Below are 17,578 nucleotides of genomic sequence, written 5' to 3'. Positions count from 1 at the left end.
CCAGCAAAACTTGCTGCAGATTGTGTGTATTGAGTTGGGATCTGAGCTGGTCCATGCGTTGGGGCGGCTGATGCCAGTGCACAGGAGACTGCCCTGAGCCCCCTCGGCCTCCGACAGCAGGGACCAGGCTGCTGTGCGCGTCCATGGCGGTGGTGGGGTTGCTTGGACGGCTCTGTCTGTGAGCAGGAAGGTGGGTAGCGAGTGAAAGGTCTCACCTGGCTGTACCCGTCTCACCTGGCTGCTGGTTTGGTCTCTCTCCTCCTCACTCTGCCCAAGTTTCTGGCTCACGTCTCTCACGCTGGGGTCCCCCGGGTGTCCTGGAGCTGCTCGCAGGCCAGCAGGTGCTCGGGAGCGGTGGCCCATGCTCTCAGGAGCTGATGCTGACCCCAGCACACGGGTCGGTTCTTGTCCCCCCTGTGCAGGAGCTGACTCTGCATCGGTCGACCCCTTGGTGCTGGAGCAGTATGTCGTGGTGGCGGACTACCAGAAGCAGGAGAGCTCCGAGATCAGCTTGTGCGTGGGCCAGTTGGTGGATATCATTGAGAAGAACGAATCAGGTACAGAGAGTTTGGCTTGGCAGAGGGCTTCAGGTCTACTCTGCGTTGCAGAGCAAGGGCAGGAATAGCCAGCCTGTATTGTCAGTGTTTTCCTAATAGGACCTTAAGCAAAACAGCCTCCAGGCACTTCACAGGGATGTCCTTGGATGGTCGGTTGAGGTGGGATGTGGAGGAAGCAGCTTCAGTCTGCAGGCTGTCTGTGTGAGCGTGGACAAGACTTCGAGGCTGTCCCTAAAGGGAGGGTCTGATTGCCCGTCTGCTGAGCGCCAGGCGCCGTCCATCTTTTACAGTCTCTGCTTTATGCTTCTTCATGCTGAAAAACTTGGCCGATGGGTCCTGAAGACAAAAGCCATTCCCGGAGTTGGCAGACTTGTTTTATTGACAGCGGGGGACACACTCATGGTGCCCATGAAAGCCCCCATTGTGCATTCGCAATTCCTGCCTCCGAACACAATGAAGCACCCGGCCGTAGAGCGGGGCAGGCAGCCAAGCGATTCACTTGCTTCAAAACTTAAACTTGCTCTTAACCTCTGCAAAGGCATCGACTCATATTGTGGGCCCAGCTTCAGGAGTTTGTTGAAAGTGGGAATTTATTCCCTGAATTTAGCAGAAGTTGCTTAGTGGGGATTTAACGATAAATCATGAAAATAGATTTTAAAATTCTGGAAAGCCGGTCCCCAGAGGATTAGTTGCACCAGCAGCTATGTTTGAGAATGAGGAAAATAAAAGCAGCCCTGAAGCAGGTGAAACCTATTAGCACAGCCAATTCAAAAGCTATGGCAAATAATTTATTTATCAAATGTCAGCCCTGATTTTCCCTTCCATGCAGGTGGCTGCTGATTCCCTCCTCGACAATCTAGTTGTCTTTCTAAATGACTCACTGCTTCTGAGGATAACGCTCGGTCTTTATTTTTTTCCCTCTAAAGACACAAATAGCTTGTGCTTTTAATAACTGAGGAGCACGCGTTTATTTTGATTGGACACCCAGGGTGGCCCAGAATTGCTTGTGGCCGCTAAGGAGCTGGCTAGGTTTCCGCTGGGAGAGCTCATGTTTTAATCCTGCATTTGCTCTTAGCCTTTAAAATTTGCTGTTTCCACAAATGTAAAGAAGGCGAGAGCGCAGCAGGAGTCAGCTATCGACTTGCAGACAGTGTATTCATCTCTGCTAATTAGCCTGGGCTTGCTGACCCAGACTGAGGGAAAATGAACCATGCAAGAAAAAAAAAAAAAGGAAAGCAAATGCGGTGGCTGGAGCCATTCAGTTCTCAGAGCCTCTCCTGTTTTTCGTGGGGAGGGAACCGTACGTTTAGATATCATTCAGCTGCGATTCTCCCATGCTGCTGTCTGGGCTCCCTTTCGGATAGCGCTTGGCTCTGTTGCTTTGGGGTCACCCCAGCTTCCCGTGTAGGCAGCAAGGAGGAGGCAAAGCCCCCCAGGCTCAAGGTTTGGAGGGAGGGAGGGAGTTTTGGGCTCGTGGGAGCCCTTGGCTGAGCCGCCTGCTGTGTTTTCTTCTCAGGCTGGTGGTTTGTGAGCACGTCGGAGGAGCAAGGCTGGGTGCCGGCGACCTGCCTGGAGGCCCAGGATGGTGTCCAGGATGAGTTCTCAATGCAGCCTGATGAAGGTAAGAAGCTGTTGGAGACGTCTGTCCCAGCTTCTTCGTGCTGAACCGCACTGAGCTGCTCGAGGACTGCTTAGCCCTCCCTGACTTAGGGCAAGAGCCCAGGGAAGGACAAACCCACACGTGCTGTTCAGTCATGTCTGTCCATAATGGTCCTGCCTGCCCATCACTCTGCTCCAGTGCTGTAGCAGGACTGGGACAGCTGGATACTGGTGGTGTAACTGCTGGCCTTTCTGCTCCCTCACAGAGGAGCTGAAGGTGCCACCTCCAGGGAACACCCAGTTCTGCCATCCCAATGCCTCCTTTAGGCCCCAGGGAGCTGTTTTACCTGCACTGGAGGAGGAGCAAAGCTCAGATCCCAGGACAATTCCCTTGTCTTCTAAACCCATGCAGAACAAAGAGCATGCATGAGCTCTCGTTATGAGAACAGCAAGGTTGCAACCTTTGCTTAGAGCAAATCTGAAACGCCCCTGGAGAATGCATCCTTCCCATTGACCACGGTATGCTCAAAGCAGTGCTGTAGCTGGCTCAGCCCCTTGCTTGGGGGGATGGAGGTGGGAGGGGAGGCTCAGACCGGGGAGGACCCCAGGCAATACAGTCTCTGTGCCACTCTCTGGTGTCAGCCCTGTCTCCTCTTGGACCTGAAGTGCCACCTCCTTACGTCCTCTCTTGTCCTTCTCCTGCTTCCCCAACATGCTCTTCCCAGTCCCATGGAGATACTGGTCTCTGCCGAGGCACGTTGGCCGCCGTCGGACTCTTGGGGACTTGTACACCAGTGGATGGGGTCAAGGTGGACTTCATAGAGACTTGTTCGGCTGCCCATGTTTTGTGCTTGGAGCCTTGTTGTCTGCATGTTTGTTTGCTTTGCATGTGATGGACCCTGCTTGTGTCAGTCCTCAATGTGTGCCGTACATGCTCCTCAGCCTTCCATTAGGCCCACTCATGTCCACCTCTCTTTCCTCTATCAGCTGTTCTTCCAGCTTTTTGAGGCTTGTTTTGTGTACAGAGCTGGAGTTTCTGCTTTCCCCCAACACACGTATGCAGACTTCTTGCAACTGCTGCCTTAGTTCCTGTAAGAGTAACTCCTCTGAGCCATGGCCTTGGGGTTGGTGGCTCGGATGGGGTCAGGAGAAGAGCCAGCTTGGTTTTACTGGATGTGACAGAACATTTCTGCTTTGACTTATTTGCATGAAGGGGGTGGGAAATCAGCCCCTTCGAGGGTTGTGCTCCTCCAAGAAGACAAAGCCAGGAAACATGCACAGTGGGGTTATATGAATGTCCAGAGGTGTGGGTTTTGGAGATGGACTTTTCCCAAAATAACCTTCTCCCTATTGTGGCACTACTTAAGCACAATTGCTTTCTTGGGTTTTCTCCAGAGAGGACAGGGCAAGCTGAGCGAGAGGGTTGGATGGCTGGACCTGTTTGTCTGACATGTTGTCCACGTGGCTGTTAGGATGTTTCCCCTTCCTCTTGAAGGGAAGAGCATCCCTGTCCCTGCTTACCATTGTTTGGTCTACTGGACAAGACATCAGACTCTACTCCAGGCTCACCACGTGGCTTTGACCAATGTCTTGGGGGACCCAACTGTTGAACAGGGAAGTTCAGGTAGACCTGCTGTTGTAAAGTGGTTTGAGAACTGTGCATGAGAGCACATCTGTGTGCGGGGGGTTACTCCCTGATGTCTATGGGATTTCTTTCCCTCTGTAGAGGACAGTTCTTCTTTAAAGGCTCTGAGGAAGAAATTTGAACTGAAATGGATGCGTGGAAGGACTTCTGTGAAGAGCAGGTGAAAGGAAAGCTGTCATGTAAAAGATAGTCTTTAGTTCTAAGGGAGAGGAGGAGCTGTTTTAGACAATTTCTCCTTGGACCAGACTAGCTCACCAAAGCTTACATTTCAAAATGCAGCTGGATTTGTTTTGAAATACATTTCACTGGCATTTCTTTTATGAATGGTTGTGTATCTCTGTGTGTTTGCACCTGTATTACAACAGGAATTATCATTATATAAAGCACTTAACCGTTGTTCGACTGAGTCCGGGTTTCCGTAAAACAATCTCTCTGTGAAACTGCACTTTCTTTCCAACAGAGGAGAAGTACACCGTTATTTACCCATATACCGCGAGAGACCAGGATGAAATGAACCTGGACAAAGGGGCTGTGGTGGAGGTGATCCAGAAGAACCTGGAGGGCTGGTGGAAAATCAGGTACCATCCCTACCTCTTCCTCTTCCCTGGCACTGCAGCTGGGGCTGTGCAAAGCAGAGACCTGGTGCGCGTGGGATGTACAGTCCAAAGGCAAGTCCCGGGTATTGGGAAGAGCAGAGTACCAGAACTCATTTCTCTCCATCCATTCTCTACAAACTGATGTTCAGGGCTTCAGCCAAGCATAGCTGTGGTTAAACATCTTTAAAATCCCCCGATTTGCTGTGCTGGGAGGTGCACTGCGTCACGGCATCACATGCCCCAGCAAAGGGAACGGGTGTGAGAGCATTAGTGTTACGTCATGTGCTGCTGATGGGAAAACCAGTGAGTGTTCTGAGGGCAGGCTGGATCTTCTGGCTGTGTCAGGAGGTTCCTGCGGAGAAGGGCTGCTGTCCGGGCCAGGTCTGCTGTGTGCAGGGTGTGATGAGGCCAAAGACTCCAGATCGTCCCGAGCTGATACTTGTTTTCTCCTGGAAGCTCATTTTCTCTTGTCTAGCAAATGGCCAGACTTGAGCAGGGTGGGAGCACATGCTGCAATTTTCTTAACCTTACATTGAACCTCTGGTCTTGGCAGCAGCAAAGCCCCAGAAAAACGTCCATTGACTTTTTTTAGCAGAGGAGAGCTGCCACGAGAGCTCTAAAGGCAATTACAAGCTCAGTAGCTGATGCCATCTGAGCGTAGTGGCTGCAGCCCAGCCAGCGGGGAGAGTCTCTGACGCTGGCACGGGACCCTCCAGCATGGCAGGGAGACTCGGCGGATGTGGTTTCTCAATCAAATCGCGGGGCTGGTTTCTGTCCTAAACAGTGCAGATTTAGAGCAGGGAAGGGATCCAGGCTGCCGGCGCTCAGGCAGAGGGCTTGTGCTTTCTCCAAAGACCAGGTACATCAGTCCTAGCAGCAACGCTCTGGTTTTCCCTTCTGCTTCCCCTGCCAGTGCGCTTCTTTCCTGAACCGGTGCCATTGCCGAGGTGAAAAGGAAATTGGGCTTCGCACCGTTCCCAGCCCTCAGCCCGCTAGCTGCAGGCGGCTTGCACGGGAGCATTAGCCATGGCTGGAGCTCTCCAGGTGCCCACGTGCCATGGAGCATGACACCGGGCAAGCTCGTTTTGCCCAGATTGTGCAGTACCTTCAGTCATCGTGTGTCCTGAGCTCTGGCTGTGGGGATGTCTGATGGCTCAGCACCGCTCGAGCGCAGTGGGTCGATCCTCCGGGAAGGGCTCGCGGCCCCGGTGCAGCGCGGGGGCTCGGCGCAGTGACGCTGCTGTTGTTGCCACCGCAGGTACCAGGGCCAAGAAGGCTGGGCCCCCGCCTCCTACCTCAAAAAGGGGAATGGAGAGATGTTCTCGCAGAAGCTGGGGTCAGGCTCCTCCACTCATTCGTGTGCCTTGGATCTGGATGGCATCTCCCGGCAGCAGGTCGTGGCGAGCCGAGAGAAGGATGGGCTCACTGGCCAAAGGGATGGGAGACTCGACAGCCGTCCCCTGCCCAATGCTGACATCCGACGCAGTAAGTGACCGGTCGGGAGGAGGCCGGCGGTGGCTGGGGTGTCAGCGCAGCCTTTCCTGCGGGCCTTTGGGTGACATATCGGGGTGTGAGGGAGGCAGAAGGCTTGCAGCTGCTGTGAGCTCTGCAGCAAGGTCTGGAGGTGACATTGCACAGGCAGATGGGGCACGAGCAGAGTGCTGACCTGGGACAAATATGATGGGGATAAAAGCCTCCCCCTCCCAGACTGGAGATGCTCTGCTCTCAGAAGCTGGGGCATTTTAACCCCTCTGCAGACCAGGTCTTCTGCATCAGGCCTGCAATGAAAAAGCAATTTCATGGGTGACCTCAGCTTCATTTCCCAGCAGCACCTGATGGTGCAAAGCTGGTTCCTCTTCCAGTGGGATACTCTCAAAACCTGGTGACCCATGCCACTCAGGGTGCTGGGCAGACAGGTTCCTCCTTCAGCTTCCTTGCCCATGGGGCAGGCTTGGTCCTTGCCTTTCTGTTTTCTCTTTCACTTGTCTTTTGTGAACACACGTGTGACCAAAAGCCAGAAACTCAACAGCATCTTCTTCCTCCACAGAGTCACCAAAGATGAGGCAGAGACCCCCTCCTCGCCGAGATCTCACCATAGTAAGTGCCAGCTGATGTAGGAGAGCAGCAATGGCAAAGGGAGTCGGAGAGGAGCACTGAAAGGAGCTCCGGTCACTGGTTATTCTTTGCCTGGGACCTTGCCCCTGTAGCATGGCCTCTGCTCTTGGTCAAGGCTGCAGTACTCGTCCCACCTCCCTGCTGTCTTAAGACTCTTCTCTTTGCATGTGGTCTTTAAATGAACTTTTGGCCAGTCTGACCCACAAGGCCGGGTTGCCAGTGGGAGGCTGCAGACTGGCTCCCTCCCTCTGGGGAAGGTGACTCTGCTCTCAGCAAGAGCTCTGGTGCTGAGCAATTTCCTGCTCAGCCTGGCAATGGTTTGCTGGTTTGTGTTGGTGAGGGTGCTGCATGGGCACGGCTGATCTCCCTGTCTCTGCAGGCTGGTGGTCTGTGTGGATGTTGTGTCACACCTTCTGTAGAAACACACTGATGGGTTTTCTTTTTTCTTGTCATAGCCACGTGGTTTGAACCTGCCTAAACCTCCTGTCCCTCCTCAAGTGGAAGAGGAATATTACACCATCGCTGACTTCCAGACCACCATCCCTGACGGCATCAGCTTCCAGGCAGGAATGAAAGTAGAGGTAAGACTGTCATCTTCCCTTCTCACATCTTCGTGTCAGTGCGGCGCTCCTGACTCCCATTACCCTGGGACCTGTTTCAGGCAGGAGCTCCCTTTCCAGGCAGGGAAGATCTGCTCATTGCGGCCTTCTGAGTGGAAACCGGGCATGGTGGTGCATGTGATTGCCTCTGTGGACTGTTAACACCCCAGGGCTTTCCTAAAGAGGGAGAGAAACCTGTATGAGCTCATGAGACTTCGGAGTCCCTGGTGCTCTTGGTGACCTCCTGTCCCCGAAGTGTGTGGGTGCTGTGTTGTCTGAGCTAGTGGAAGTTAAAACCACATCACAAATGGGAGTAGGGGTGGTGTTTTTTTCTTATTTAGGCCAGGTGTAAAGTTAAAAGCCCTTCCAGAACTGCTTTCCTAGCACACCCGCTTTTGCTGGCAGAATCCCTCTTGCAGATGTGATTTTGCTTTTCAAAAAGCAAGCTGTGCCTCTGTAAGAGGATTTTTCCCTTTACGGCTGCCCCAGTCAGCTCCTCCCAGGTCCCAGCCCCACTTCTGGAGCACGCAGAGGCCGGACAGTTGCTGATCCGTGCAGTATCGCTGCCGGTTGATCGCTCCAACAGTGCCGCGCAGTGGCCACCGCCAGAACCCAGCATCCCGGTCCTGTCTCCCGGCGGGATGGTGACAGCTCAGCCGCAGCTCCTTGACATGGCTATGTTGTTCCTCGGTCCCGTGGCACACAGGTCCCCTTCCCTGGCAGAGGTTGTTAGCAGGTTCCCCTCCTGTTAGGCTGCCAGTCCTGTGATTACAGGGCTTTTGGTTACCGGGACAGGGAGGCACCGCGGCCGAATACCACCCCGACATCATTTCAGAGACACCCAGCACCCCTCTTGTGCAGAGAGGGCTCCTGCGTGGATGTCTGAGGTTTCCTTTCCCCTCGGCAGGTTATTGAGAAGAACCTGAGCGGCTGGTGGTACATTCAGATTGAGGAGAAGGAAGGCTGGGCCCCCGCCACGTTCATCGATAAGTACAAGAAAACCAGTAACGCATCCAGACCGAATTTCTTGGCTCCGCTACCCAACGAGATGGCCCAGCTCCGGCTCGGCGACACCACGGCCGACAGCAGCGCCGGTGAGGAAGTGACGGGACCGTGCCGTCCTCTGCCGGAGGCTCCTCCTAATGGTACGGACTGTGGTGGGAAGTGGGCCAAAGACTGGAAGGGGAAGGAGGCTCCTGAGAGTGGGGACCTAGCCTTTGCCGGTGGCTACGAGGAGATCTCGGACCGTGACACAGAGGAGAAGCCCAGCCTGCCACCCAGGAAGGAGTCCATCATTAAATCGGAAGGCGAGTTACTGGAGAGGCAGAGGCCTCCCCCCAAGCCCCCGGGCATGATTTTGCCCATGATCCCACCCAAGCAGTCGGTGGCCCCGAAGGACAGCAAGAAACCTGAGCTGAAACCAGATAAGGGCAAACTCTTCCAGCTGAAAAACGAAATGGGACTGGAATGTGGACACAAGGTGTCAGCCAAGGAGGTGAAGAAGCCAAACCTCCGGCCTATTGTCAAGCCAACCAAGCCAAAAGCTGAGCCTGTGGAGGACAAGCCTGAGCCCATCGCCCAGAATCCATTCTTGAAGTCAAGACCTCAGATCAGGCCAAAACCTGCTGCGGCCCCCCGGACTGACCCACCTCCAGCTGATGATAAACTGGACATTTGCAGCCTGCGGAGCAAGCTTAGACCTGCAAAGTGCCCAGAGAAACCCTCCGAGCAGGATACCGCTGCCGGCGAAAACTCCTTCAGTAACGCCACGGTCTCTTCGGAGGCTTCTGGAAGGTTTCCGGAGCGACCAAGCATGGAGAGCAAACCCCTGCCCAAGCTGGACAACCATGCCGCAAAAGAGGCGCTGCCCAAACCTCCCCTGGGCCCAGCAAACACCCCGGCTGCCAGGGACCCCCCGCCGCAGCGCCCCGTTGTGCCACCCCGCAGACCACCCCCCCCGAAGAAAACGGGGGGTCCTCCCTCCGGCCCCGCGGCGGAGCTCAGGTGCCCGGCACGGGAAGCGCCTGAAATCAAGTCATCCCCAGTGCCGGGGAGGCCCATGCTGGTTCCTCCGAAAGCCAAGCCGTTCCTCTCTGCCTCCGTCCAGGATGAAGCCAAAGTGAAAAGCAGCGTAAGCCCAAAGGTCATATCGAAGCCAGTGGAGAGAGGGGAAGCCAAGGAGAGGACCTCAGCCCCCGTCTCCAGACCGGACATCTCCAGGGAAGCTCTCTATGTGGCAGTGGCGGATTTTGAAGGCGACGAGGAGACCAACAGCTTTAAAGAAGGGACTTTGTTTGAAGTTCGCGAGAAGAACAGCAGCGGCTGGTGGTTTTGCAAGGTCCTGACTGGGGGGCCATGCTGGGAGGGCTGGATCCCTTCCAATTACCTACGGAAGAAGCCATAGCCGCTCCTCTGCTTGCACGGCTGGAGGTTCCCTGGTCTCTCACCTGAGTATTTAATAAGCAGATTAATTTATAGTTTTCCGTGAGGCTGGCTTTAAGAAAAAAAGATAATAATTGAGATCCCACGCATCCCAGCTGGTGCCCGTTGGCGGCAGCGTGGAGGAAGCAGCTCGGCCTCCCCTCCCCACCCGTGTGCTCCCACCCACCCTCCTTCCTGCGTCCCCCCAAGCACTGCGCTCCCGTCGCCGCGCTGGCAGCCCAGCCCTGCAGCCAGAGCTGCTCTGGCCAAGCTTCGTGGCATACAATGGCTACCATGGTTCTCCATGCTGGGGAGATGGACCTTGATAGACATTTTTGCCACCTGTACGGGGAATTAAAAAGAAATACGGCAGTAGCCAGGGAGAGAAGTGAAGCGTGGAATGGTACCAACGAAGGAAATCCGGCCACACAAAAGGATTTGCCTTTCCCTGAGGCTCAGAGTCGTGGTCAAATGTTGTAGGTCGTGTTGCTTAGTCCAGGTGTGTAGGAGAGCCATAGGGAACGTGGCAAAAAGGAGGAGTGATTGCTGAGAACGGGGTCCCTGTAGCTCTGCGCGCACGTGCAGGCACAGGCTTTGCACTCTGGTTAAGGGCTGTGCCTTGCTCCCCCTCCCCGTGCATGCCACGGGACCGTCCCTTGGTCCTTCCCTGCTCTACAACGACAAGTGTTAACTTCAACATCCTCCTGGTGGAAAAAAAAAAATAGAAAAACACACACACATAAAACAGGTCCTCTCTGTGCTGATCCAGGATGCTATGCAGGCTTCTCCCTTGCAGTATTGCAACCAAACAACAAGAGGTGTTTTGCTTCGGTAGCTGAAGAATACTATGCAAGGCACAGAGGACCAAAATGACCCCAAAAGCCCTGGAAAGAGGATGCTTTGCTTTCTTTCCCACACAGACTGCCCTGCCTGTTGGACTAATAGGGGACCACCCGTTCCCGTGACCCACAGAGCTTCCCCGGGCTGGCGGGCAGCAGCCGGGAGGTGGGTCCTTCAGTAGGTGCTGATATTATCAAGTGCAATCCAGAATGTGGGAGTTCAGCTCCTCATCACAACCAGTTGCGAGGCGTGTCTGGTGCTCAGGGGCTCCCTGCCTTGTTTGTCACCCCATCTGCCTGTCTTCCAGGTACTTTCATTTCATCCTGCATGGCGGGCTCTTTGGGGGGCTTCAGGTCAAGCAGAGCCTGGGGTTTTTCCGCGCTGACATTCCTGCCTGCCAAGCCTAATCTTACCTGCAGTCTTGCTTATCCCAGCAGGAGGATGAGTGTGGAAACTGTTGTTCCCCAGTGCTGCTTTCTTCCCTTCTGTACTTGGCTACTTGCAGATTCAGGGCCACATTTCTCTCGCCGGAAGAGCTTTAAACCCGGTGCTTCTGCGGGTTTCTAGTTGACCAAGCCCCTTTGCCCTTTCTAGTCTAATTGCAAGCGTAAGCGCTGCAGCCGCAGCTCCGCAGCTGCATTGTTTTGTCGCTGAAAAAAATTGTAGTTTTCCCTCTAATTTGAGGCTGGCAGAATTGAAGGAGTGTTCTCCACCCCCTCAAGCGCTCACTTCCTTCTCTGTCCCGTATTTTCTACCCTGGAAACATGGAGTTGAAGATATCTCTGTGTACAGAATGAAAATGGTGGTACCTCAGGCCAGAATCATTCTGGGAGGGTAATGGGGCAGTTTTTCCCAGTCCTGGTTTGATCTGATAGAGAAGCCCTGACCATCCCAGTCCGGCCCAAGGTTCATTTTTAGCTGTGGGAATGCATGCGCCCCAGTCTCCGGCTGATTCCTCTCCCTCCCACCTACGGTTTTCTCTAGTGGCACATCAGCCTCTGATCAGGCTGACTCACCGGAGCTGGCAATAAGGAATACATCTGCAACCCAATCCAATAACAAGGTTCCTTGCGTGGCACATTGCGAGGTGTTGATGTGCTCCCGGGAGACTTGCAGGGTGGGTTGGGGGAACAATGCTGCCTTGTCTTTGCGCATCTCTTGCTCCAGTAAATCCCTTTTGCTTTGGAAAGGAATGGGGACAGGATGAGTTAAGCCAGAGCTGCCCGGCGGCCAAATCCAGCCCCCATCATATCTGGGGAGGGGGCTGGACCTGTGTCCCCCCGTCTGCTCTGGCAGTTTCACGCAGGGGGTGGAAGGGCTGTGTGCCCTTTGCCCGTGGCACTGTCTCCTCACTCTCTCTTTGCTGAATGGCCTTTTGATCTCAGAAGTGTCTCTCCTTTCTCCGTCTCAGAGACCTCACCGCCCCCGGCTTTCCTCAGAGGGGACAATGCTATTTCTGTTGCCTCCGTGCTAAATGAGGGCTATTTCTGCTTTCCTCCCAGACTGAACCTCAGAACTGGTAGTGCTCCATTTTGCTGACACAAGTACTGTATTTGGCTCATTGAGCGCGTGACAGGATCGCTCCCTTGTTCCCAAAGAGCTTCCAAGAAGGCAGGGTGAGTGCCCAATGGAGGTGGGGGGGGGGTGTCACCCTCTGTAGGGTGCCGACACCTGCAGCCTTACCCCTTCCTACCGCTCTTCCATCTGCGAAGGGACCGCAGGCTGGACAATGGCTCCCGTCGGAAAGATGCCGAGAGCCGTTGGGCTGGCAGGGCTTTGCCCCCCGCCATCTGACACCTGCCCCCCGGTTCGGCAGCCGCACGTGCCCTCTGCCAGGCTGCGCCTCCTCTCTGTACCTCGCACGTCAAATGCGGCCAAGCTCCCCGACTACCTCGTGAGGAAGAGGAGGGCGGCCAGGAGGTTCGGTTCCCTGAGCTTGGCCGCAAGGCGCATCAGCCAAAGACCAACCTCCCTCCTTGCCCACCACCAGCCCAGCCCCGAGGCCGGGGCTTGCGGCAACGGGGGGGGCATCACTGCGGCTTGGGGAGGAAGAGCCGGGTGTCGGGGGGGGTCCTGCGGCTCGGCACATCCCTGGCAGGCTGGAGGCCCCCGCTGCGCCCCGCTCCTTCTCGCAGGCTCTCGAAGCCCGTTTGTCTGTCTGTGTCTCGCTATATTATGTAAGCGCGTATAAATCTACATTACTGTGGGTGGGTGGGGGGTCAGCGGAAGATAGATGTAGCTGTGTAAATGCCGTATCTATACTTTCACCATTAGGGGATTGATTTTTATTCAGTGGGGTTTTTTGGTGGGGTGGTTTTTTTTTTGTTTGTTTTCTTTTTTTTAAGAAATAAAAAGAAACTGCTTGACTGGTTTCAAGCACCCTTGTGAACCCGTGTCTAGCTGGCATATGTCTGGTGTGCTGCCCTCCTGTCCAGAGCGATGGCAGCTCTGCCCGGGGAGCTGGTTCGGGCTCTGGCACGTGCCATCTGTCGCTGCAATGGTGGTACCGGCAAGGAGCCATCGAGCTGCACTCCCTCGTGCTGCGGAGGAGCCGTCCCCAGGTGAAGCATTTCTCTGTCTCGGGTGCTTTTTTCTGCCGGGAGATGAGCAGGGTGGTGCTGTCGCCTGGCTTCGTGGGGGCTTGCGGCAAGGGCTTCTGGCTGTGACAGCCCTTGCAACGGGGCTGGGGCAGGTCACAGCACTCGGACATTTGACTTACAGTTCCTGGCCATGAATAGCCCAGCTCCTCCACCGCTGCTGTGCCCCAGTCACCTCATGGGTGCTGGAGGCACTGGAGGGGCAGGGTTCAGGTGTGGGTACGTGTGTAGTGTCCGTGCTCTGCTCTGGCACGGGGAGATGTTTCTCCTGTGCAGCTGTGGCTGGGGGGGGCTGCTGCCGTACCAACACTCCCCATGTGGGATTTTAGCCTGGTCCCCACTTTGCACTGTGTGTACCCCAGTGCTCATGAGAAGGAGAAATGTCATTGCTAGATCAAACACTGCTCAGCAAAGCTTTGCTTTTTCTTCCCATCCCTATGACCCAGTAGACAGAGGAGCGTTGCACAGCTGACCCTCCCAGCTCTGCCTCGCTGGGACGTACCATCCATCCGTCTGTCCGGGCAGCCTTGGCAGTGCTCCCTGCCTCACAGCAGTGCCTGGGAGCGGCGAGGGTCCCAGGGACCCCGACCTCGGGTCTCGCCTTTGTGCCCAAGCCCAGATGGCTGTCCCAGCAAAGCACCACTTGGGGCAGCGCAAGTGTGGCAATCGTGTTACTTTGAGCTCAAGCCAGCAGGTTGAGCATGGTGATTTTGGGGAAGTGAAGAGAGAGCAAGCGAGCCTGCCCATCCTGGGGGGTTCAGGCTGGCCGGAGTATGGAGCCACATTAATTGAAAAGGCTCAGGCAAAAGTAGGGATTGGACCCCAGAGCCCAAGTACCTTCTGGCAGAGGGCTGTGGTATTGCATACATGCAGTGCTTGGTAAGGGGTAGGCGAGAAGGAGGAAAAAAAAAGACATGCAAGAGCATCTTCCACTGGCCCGGCTTACCGCCTGCCAGCCTGGGACCTGCAAGCCTTGTCCCCACTCACCCCTCGGCTTTCAGATGGCCATAACTCATCCAGCCCGCACAGGGCGGCAAGGACCGTACGCAGGGCTGTGCCGGCAGCAGGTAGCAAGCTGGTGGCAGCACGTAGCATCGGGGCCCGTCTTGCTTCTCCCTGACAGCCGGTGTTTGCTCACCTGCCTGCAGCACGTGCCCCGTGCCAGGAGCGAGCGCCTGCCCACCCGCGCTCGGTGCAGGGATTGCACATCAGCAGCCCAGCACCCCGCACCCACCCTGAGGCTGCCACTTGCCACCCAGCAGCAGATGAGTGCGCTGGGGAGAAATTCGGGGCCTGTGACATAACCTGGAGTATTGCACCAGCGTGGCCCATCCCACCTCAGGGAGCCCCTTGCAGCCGGCACGGTGCCACGCCGCGTCCCCGTGGGCACGCTGCTCCTGGCGCTGAGCGATGCCGGCTGCTGCCCAAATCCCCAGCGCTTGCGTGGCCGCGTTGCGAGCGGAGCTGGCAGAGCGCTAATGAGAGTTGGGCTTCAGCCATGGGAGGCTCAGTTTGGGCTGGTACGTGCGTCACGGCACCCAGGCTGGCAGCGGGGAGGAGAGCGGCGGGGGGGCTGCGGGCGCAGGTGATGGGAGCGGGCAGTGGTCCTCCACGCTCTCCCCAGGGCTCGGGCTGGCAGCGGCTGGAGCGGGTGCATCACACTAATGCCAAGTGTGGTGCAAAGTCGCTCCGTGGCCTGAGACCAGCAGCATTAGTCTGTTGGCAGCTCACAAGGATCAGCTCTCTGGATAAAGTGGGGCAGCAGAGTTTATAAAAAGGCATTTTGGCATAAATAGCCATTGTCGGGCTCCTTCGCCACCTGCAGTTCGCAAGGGTTTTTGTGCAAGTGCTTAACTATAGCTGTGTTCTTGCCAGGGCAGAGTTATGAATGAATTCTTCCACTCCGCTTTAAACCACATCTGAGGCTGCTTGACTGGTGTTTGGCTTCAGCAGGCCACATTTCGGGATATAAACAGTTTACAGAACAGCCTTCTGTTGTGAAATAAAGAACCAGGCATTGCTACAAAACCAAAAAAAAAACCAAAAAAACCCCAAACAAACAAAAAAAAACAAACAAAAAAAAAAACAAAAAAAAGGAAAAAAGAAAAAAAAAAAAAGAAAAACAAAAAGACAAGACAGCCCTCCTGCCTGTGTCTGCATCCCCCCCTGCCCGGGCCAGCCGGCGTGGTCCCCAGGCTGCCCCAGCCTCACCGCGGGCACAGGAGTGGGGCCAGGCTGGCAGCTGCCTTGCTTGAGACAGTGCAGGTTGGATGAGGAATTTGGGGCACTTGGAGAGGGCATCTGCCACAGGACCCCCCCACCTCGGTAGCCTAAAATACACCCTGCTTTTACTGCAGTGGCCGGCCAAACTTTCAAGGGTTTGCAAGGTTAAATGGACCAGGAATCCCCCCTACCCTCCCCTGCCCATCACTGTGCAGTGACCTCCCAGGAGCAAAGCAAAGCTCATGCAAGGTATTTAAAGTACCGAACATTTTTTTTTAAAGCAGAGGTGCCTGAGCTGAACAGAGGTGCCCTGCCTCTATGTATTAGCATTGCCACGCTTTGGAAATAAAGAATTTGCTCACCCTCCAGGTCAAACGCTTTTAAACGTCCAGGAGCACTCTTTACAAGCCAAAGTTTTATTTGTTTCATAAACAAGTAAAATTATATTAATGTAAAACAGGTAAATGGACAAAAGTAAAACACACAGCACTGAACACAACGCTATAGAGCACTGACATGTAGAAGTGCAGTTCCCTCCCTCGTGCGATGCCCTCCCCCCCTCCCCGTCCCCCAAATGATTTGCTTGAAAAGCCTAATACAGAGGTCCAAAATCTGATTCAGCTTAAACATGATGTACAGGTCACAGTACTGAATCATAAAGGTAACGATAAGAGAGTAACTGTCTTGGAACGGGGGGAAGGTAAAAGAGTTCCCCCATCTCTTCTTTTTCTTTCTTTCTTCCTTTTTTTAATTTTTAAACAAATAGGTTAGGAGGAGAGGGGGGGGAAATCCATGGAAATAAACTTTTTCACTCCAATATATATAAAAAAAAGCAGGGTTCTCAGTGAACACAAAATTCTATAAAACTACCATTGATCTGTGTTGTTTTCTCCCCGTTTTTTTTTTCTTTTTAAAAGTTGCTTTAAAAAGGATAAAAAGTGCACAGACACCCTTATAAGGCACAAACAGATCTTCTGTACAAATCATATATCATCGGACTGTTTAAAAAAAATAGCAATACGAATACTAACAATTAAATCTGTAAGAGGCTACCTTTTCCTGGAAATCTTTTATAAGAGGCCTATTTTGGAAAATTCCTGTTGCTCTCGGATAGGCAGGGCGACACGGCCACTGCTCTCACGTCCCGCTCGCTGCACGACTCCTGTCACTGCCCTGACTGAGCTGGCTCCCTTGCTGGCCCTGCTGGGTGCTGCGCTTCTGGAAACCGGTCTCGGCTGCTACAGCAAAAATTCAGCCTGTGCAACGTGTCCTGAACAGCTCAAAACAGCCTGGGGTGGATTTGGTATTTCTCCTTGCTGGCTTGGAAATAAAAAAAAAAAGAAGAGCTACACCAAAAACAAACCCACCCCAGGTACGCAATTAGCCCCGCTCATTGAGGACCCGAGGTGTCAGCCAAGCAAAGGCTCCGCTCTGCCCACGCGTGTGGCTGTGTGCAGCCACCGAAAGGGACCGGGCACCCCTGAAACCAGGGCAGCAGCCCCAGGGAGGGCTGCTGGTGTTTGCTAGCCCAGACCTGATCCAAGCTAACATTGCTTGCTGTGGATTCGGACAACTTTCCTTGAATTCCTCATCATGCAAAGGCTTCCCACTGCAGCCCGTTTACCAGGCAGGCACTAACCCCCCTGGCCCTTCATCCCATGCTCACGTACTTTGCCATCATCGTGCTCTTCGTGCTGTGCCCACTGACCGCAGCCGGACCCTGATCTGCAAACGCGGGACCGGGGAGGTCTCTGCAAAGGCCACATCTGCGGTCCCGGGGCGGAGGGCAGCCCGGAGGTCTGGGCAAGGCTCCAGCTGCTGGAAAGCTGCCCTCGCTTTGCTCCTTTTGCAAAGGTGTAAGTGAACTCGTGCCACAGTCGCAGTGCCGGTGGCTCTGCTGAGGGCTGAGCACGCTCGGCGGCGGCACAGCCAGTGGCATCAGCTGAGTTTCCAAAAAGGGGCTCTGCAAAGCCAGCAGGCTCTCGTGCCGATGCAGCAGGGCAATGGGTGAGAGATCTCACTCTACAGCAGCCTCTCATTTATACACTTAATTAAAATGTTAATTAGATCTTCAAGGAAAAAAAAAAAAAAGGTTTTCTCCATGCCCTGTGAGCTGGCAGCCACAGCCCGCTGCGGGAGGAGGACGAGCTGCTCCCCGGGGTGTGCTCTCCCTGATGGCAGAGCGGGGCTGGGACGGGGCCGGTTGGTAACCAAGCGCGGCACCGCCAAACCACCACCATGGCAGCGGTGCCGCGAAAGGTGGCAGTGCACCCACGGCTACCGGGGCCTCGGAGGAGAGAGTGAGCGGCGAGGTGAGGTGACAGACACCGACAACGTCAGGCTGCCCCTCTGTGCCCAGAAACCCTGAAATGTACAGGGGTTGCTA

General features: G+C 54.8%; 1 protein-coding gene across 1 annotated transcript; it reads left to right on the top strand.

Annotated features, from left to right (window-relative positions):
• The first annotated feature begins 361 nt into the window (after positions 1 to 361).
• SH3PXD2B (SH3 and PX domains 2B) lies at positions 362 to 10,277 on the top strand. Its single transcript, XM_075164852.1, has 7 exons — positions 362 to 557; positions 2,074 to 2,178; positions 4,262 to 4,379; positions 5,656 to 5,882; positions 6,445 to 6,494; positions 6,968 to 7,093; positions 8,019 to 10,277. The coding sequence occupies exons 1-7, from the start codon at positions 362 to 364 to the stop codon at positions 9,513 to 9,515; spliced, it is 2,319 nt and encodes a 772-aa protein (XP_075020953.1). The 3' UTR covers positions 9,516 to 10,277.
• The last annotated feature ends 7,301 nt before the right edge of the window (positions 10,278 to 17,578 follow it).

Source organism: Calonectris borealis, chromosome 15 (genome assembly GCF_964195595.1).
Source record: "Calonectris borealis chromosome 15, bCalBor7.hap1.2, whole genome shotgun sequence".
Classification (NCBI taxonomy): Eukaryota; Metazoa; Chordata; class Aves; order Procellariiformes; family Procellariidae; genus Calonectris; species Calonectris borealis.
Note: the sequence above shows the minus strand (reverse complement) of the source record. Positions and strands in the feature narration are given on the sequence as shown.

Excerpts from the sequence above, each read along its gene's own strand:
- SH3PXD2B (XM_075164852.1), top strand. The coding sequence starts at position 362 with ATGCTCTCAGGAGCTGATGCTGACCCCAGCACACGGGTCGGTTCTTGT. Across the intron at positions 4,380-5,655 it reads GAGGGCTGGTGGAAAATCAG|GTACCAGGGCCAAGAAGGCT; the intron begins GTACCATCCCTA and ends TTGCCACCGCAG. Across the intron at positions 6,495-6,967 it reads CTCGCCGAGATCTCACCATA|CCACGTGGTTTGAACCTGCC; the intron begins GTAAGTGCCAGC and ends TTCTTGTCATAG.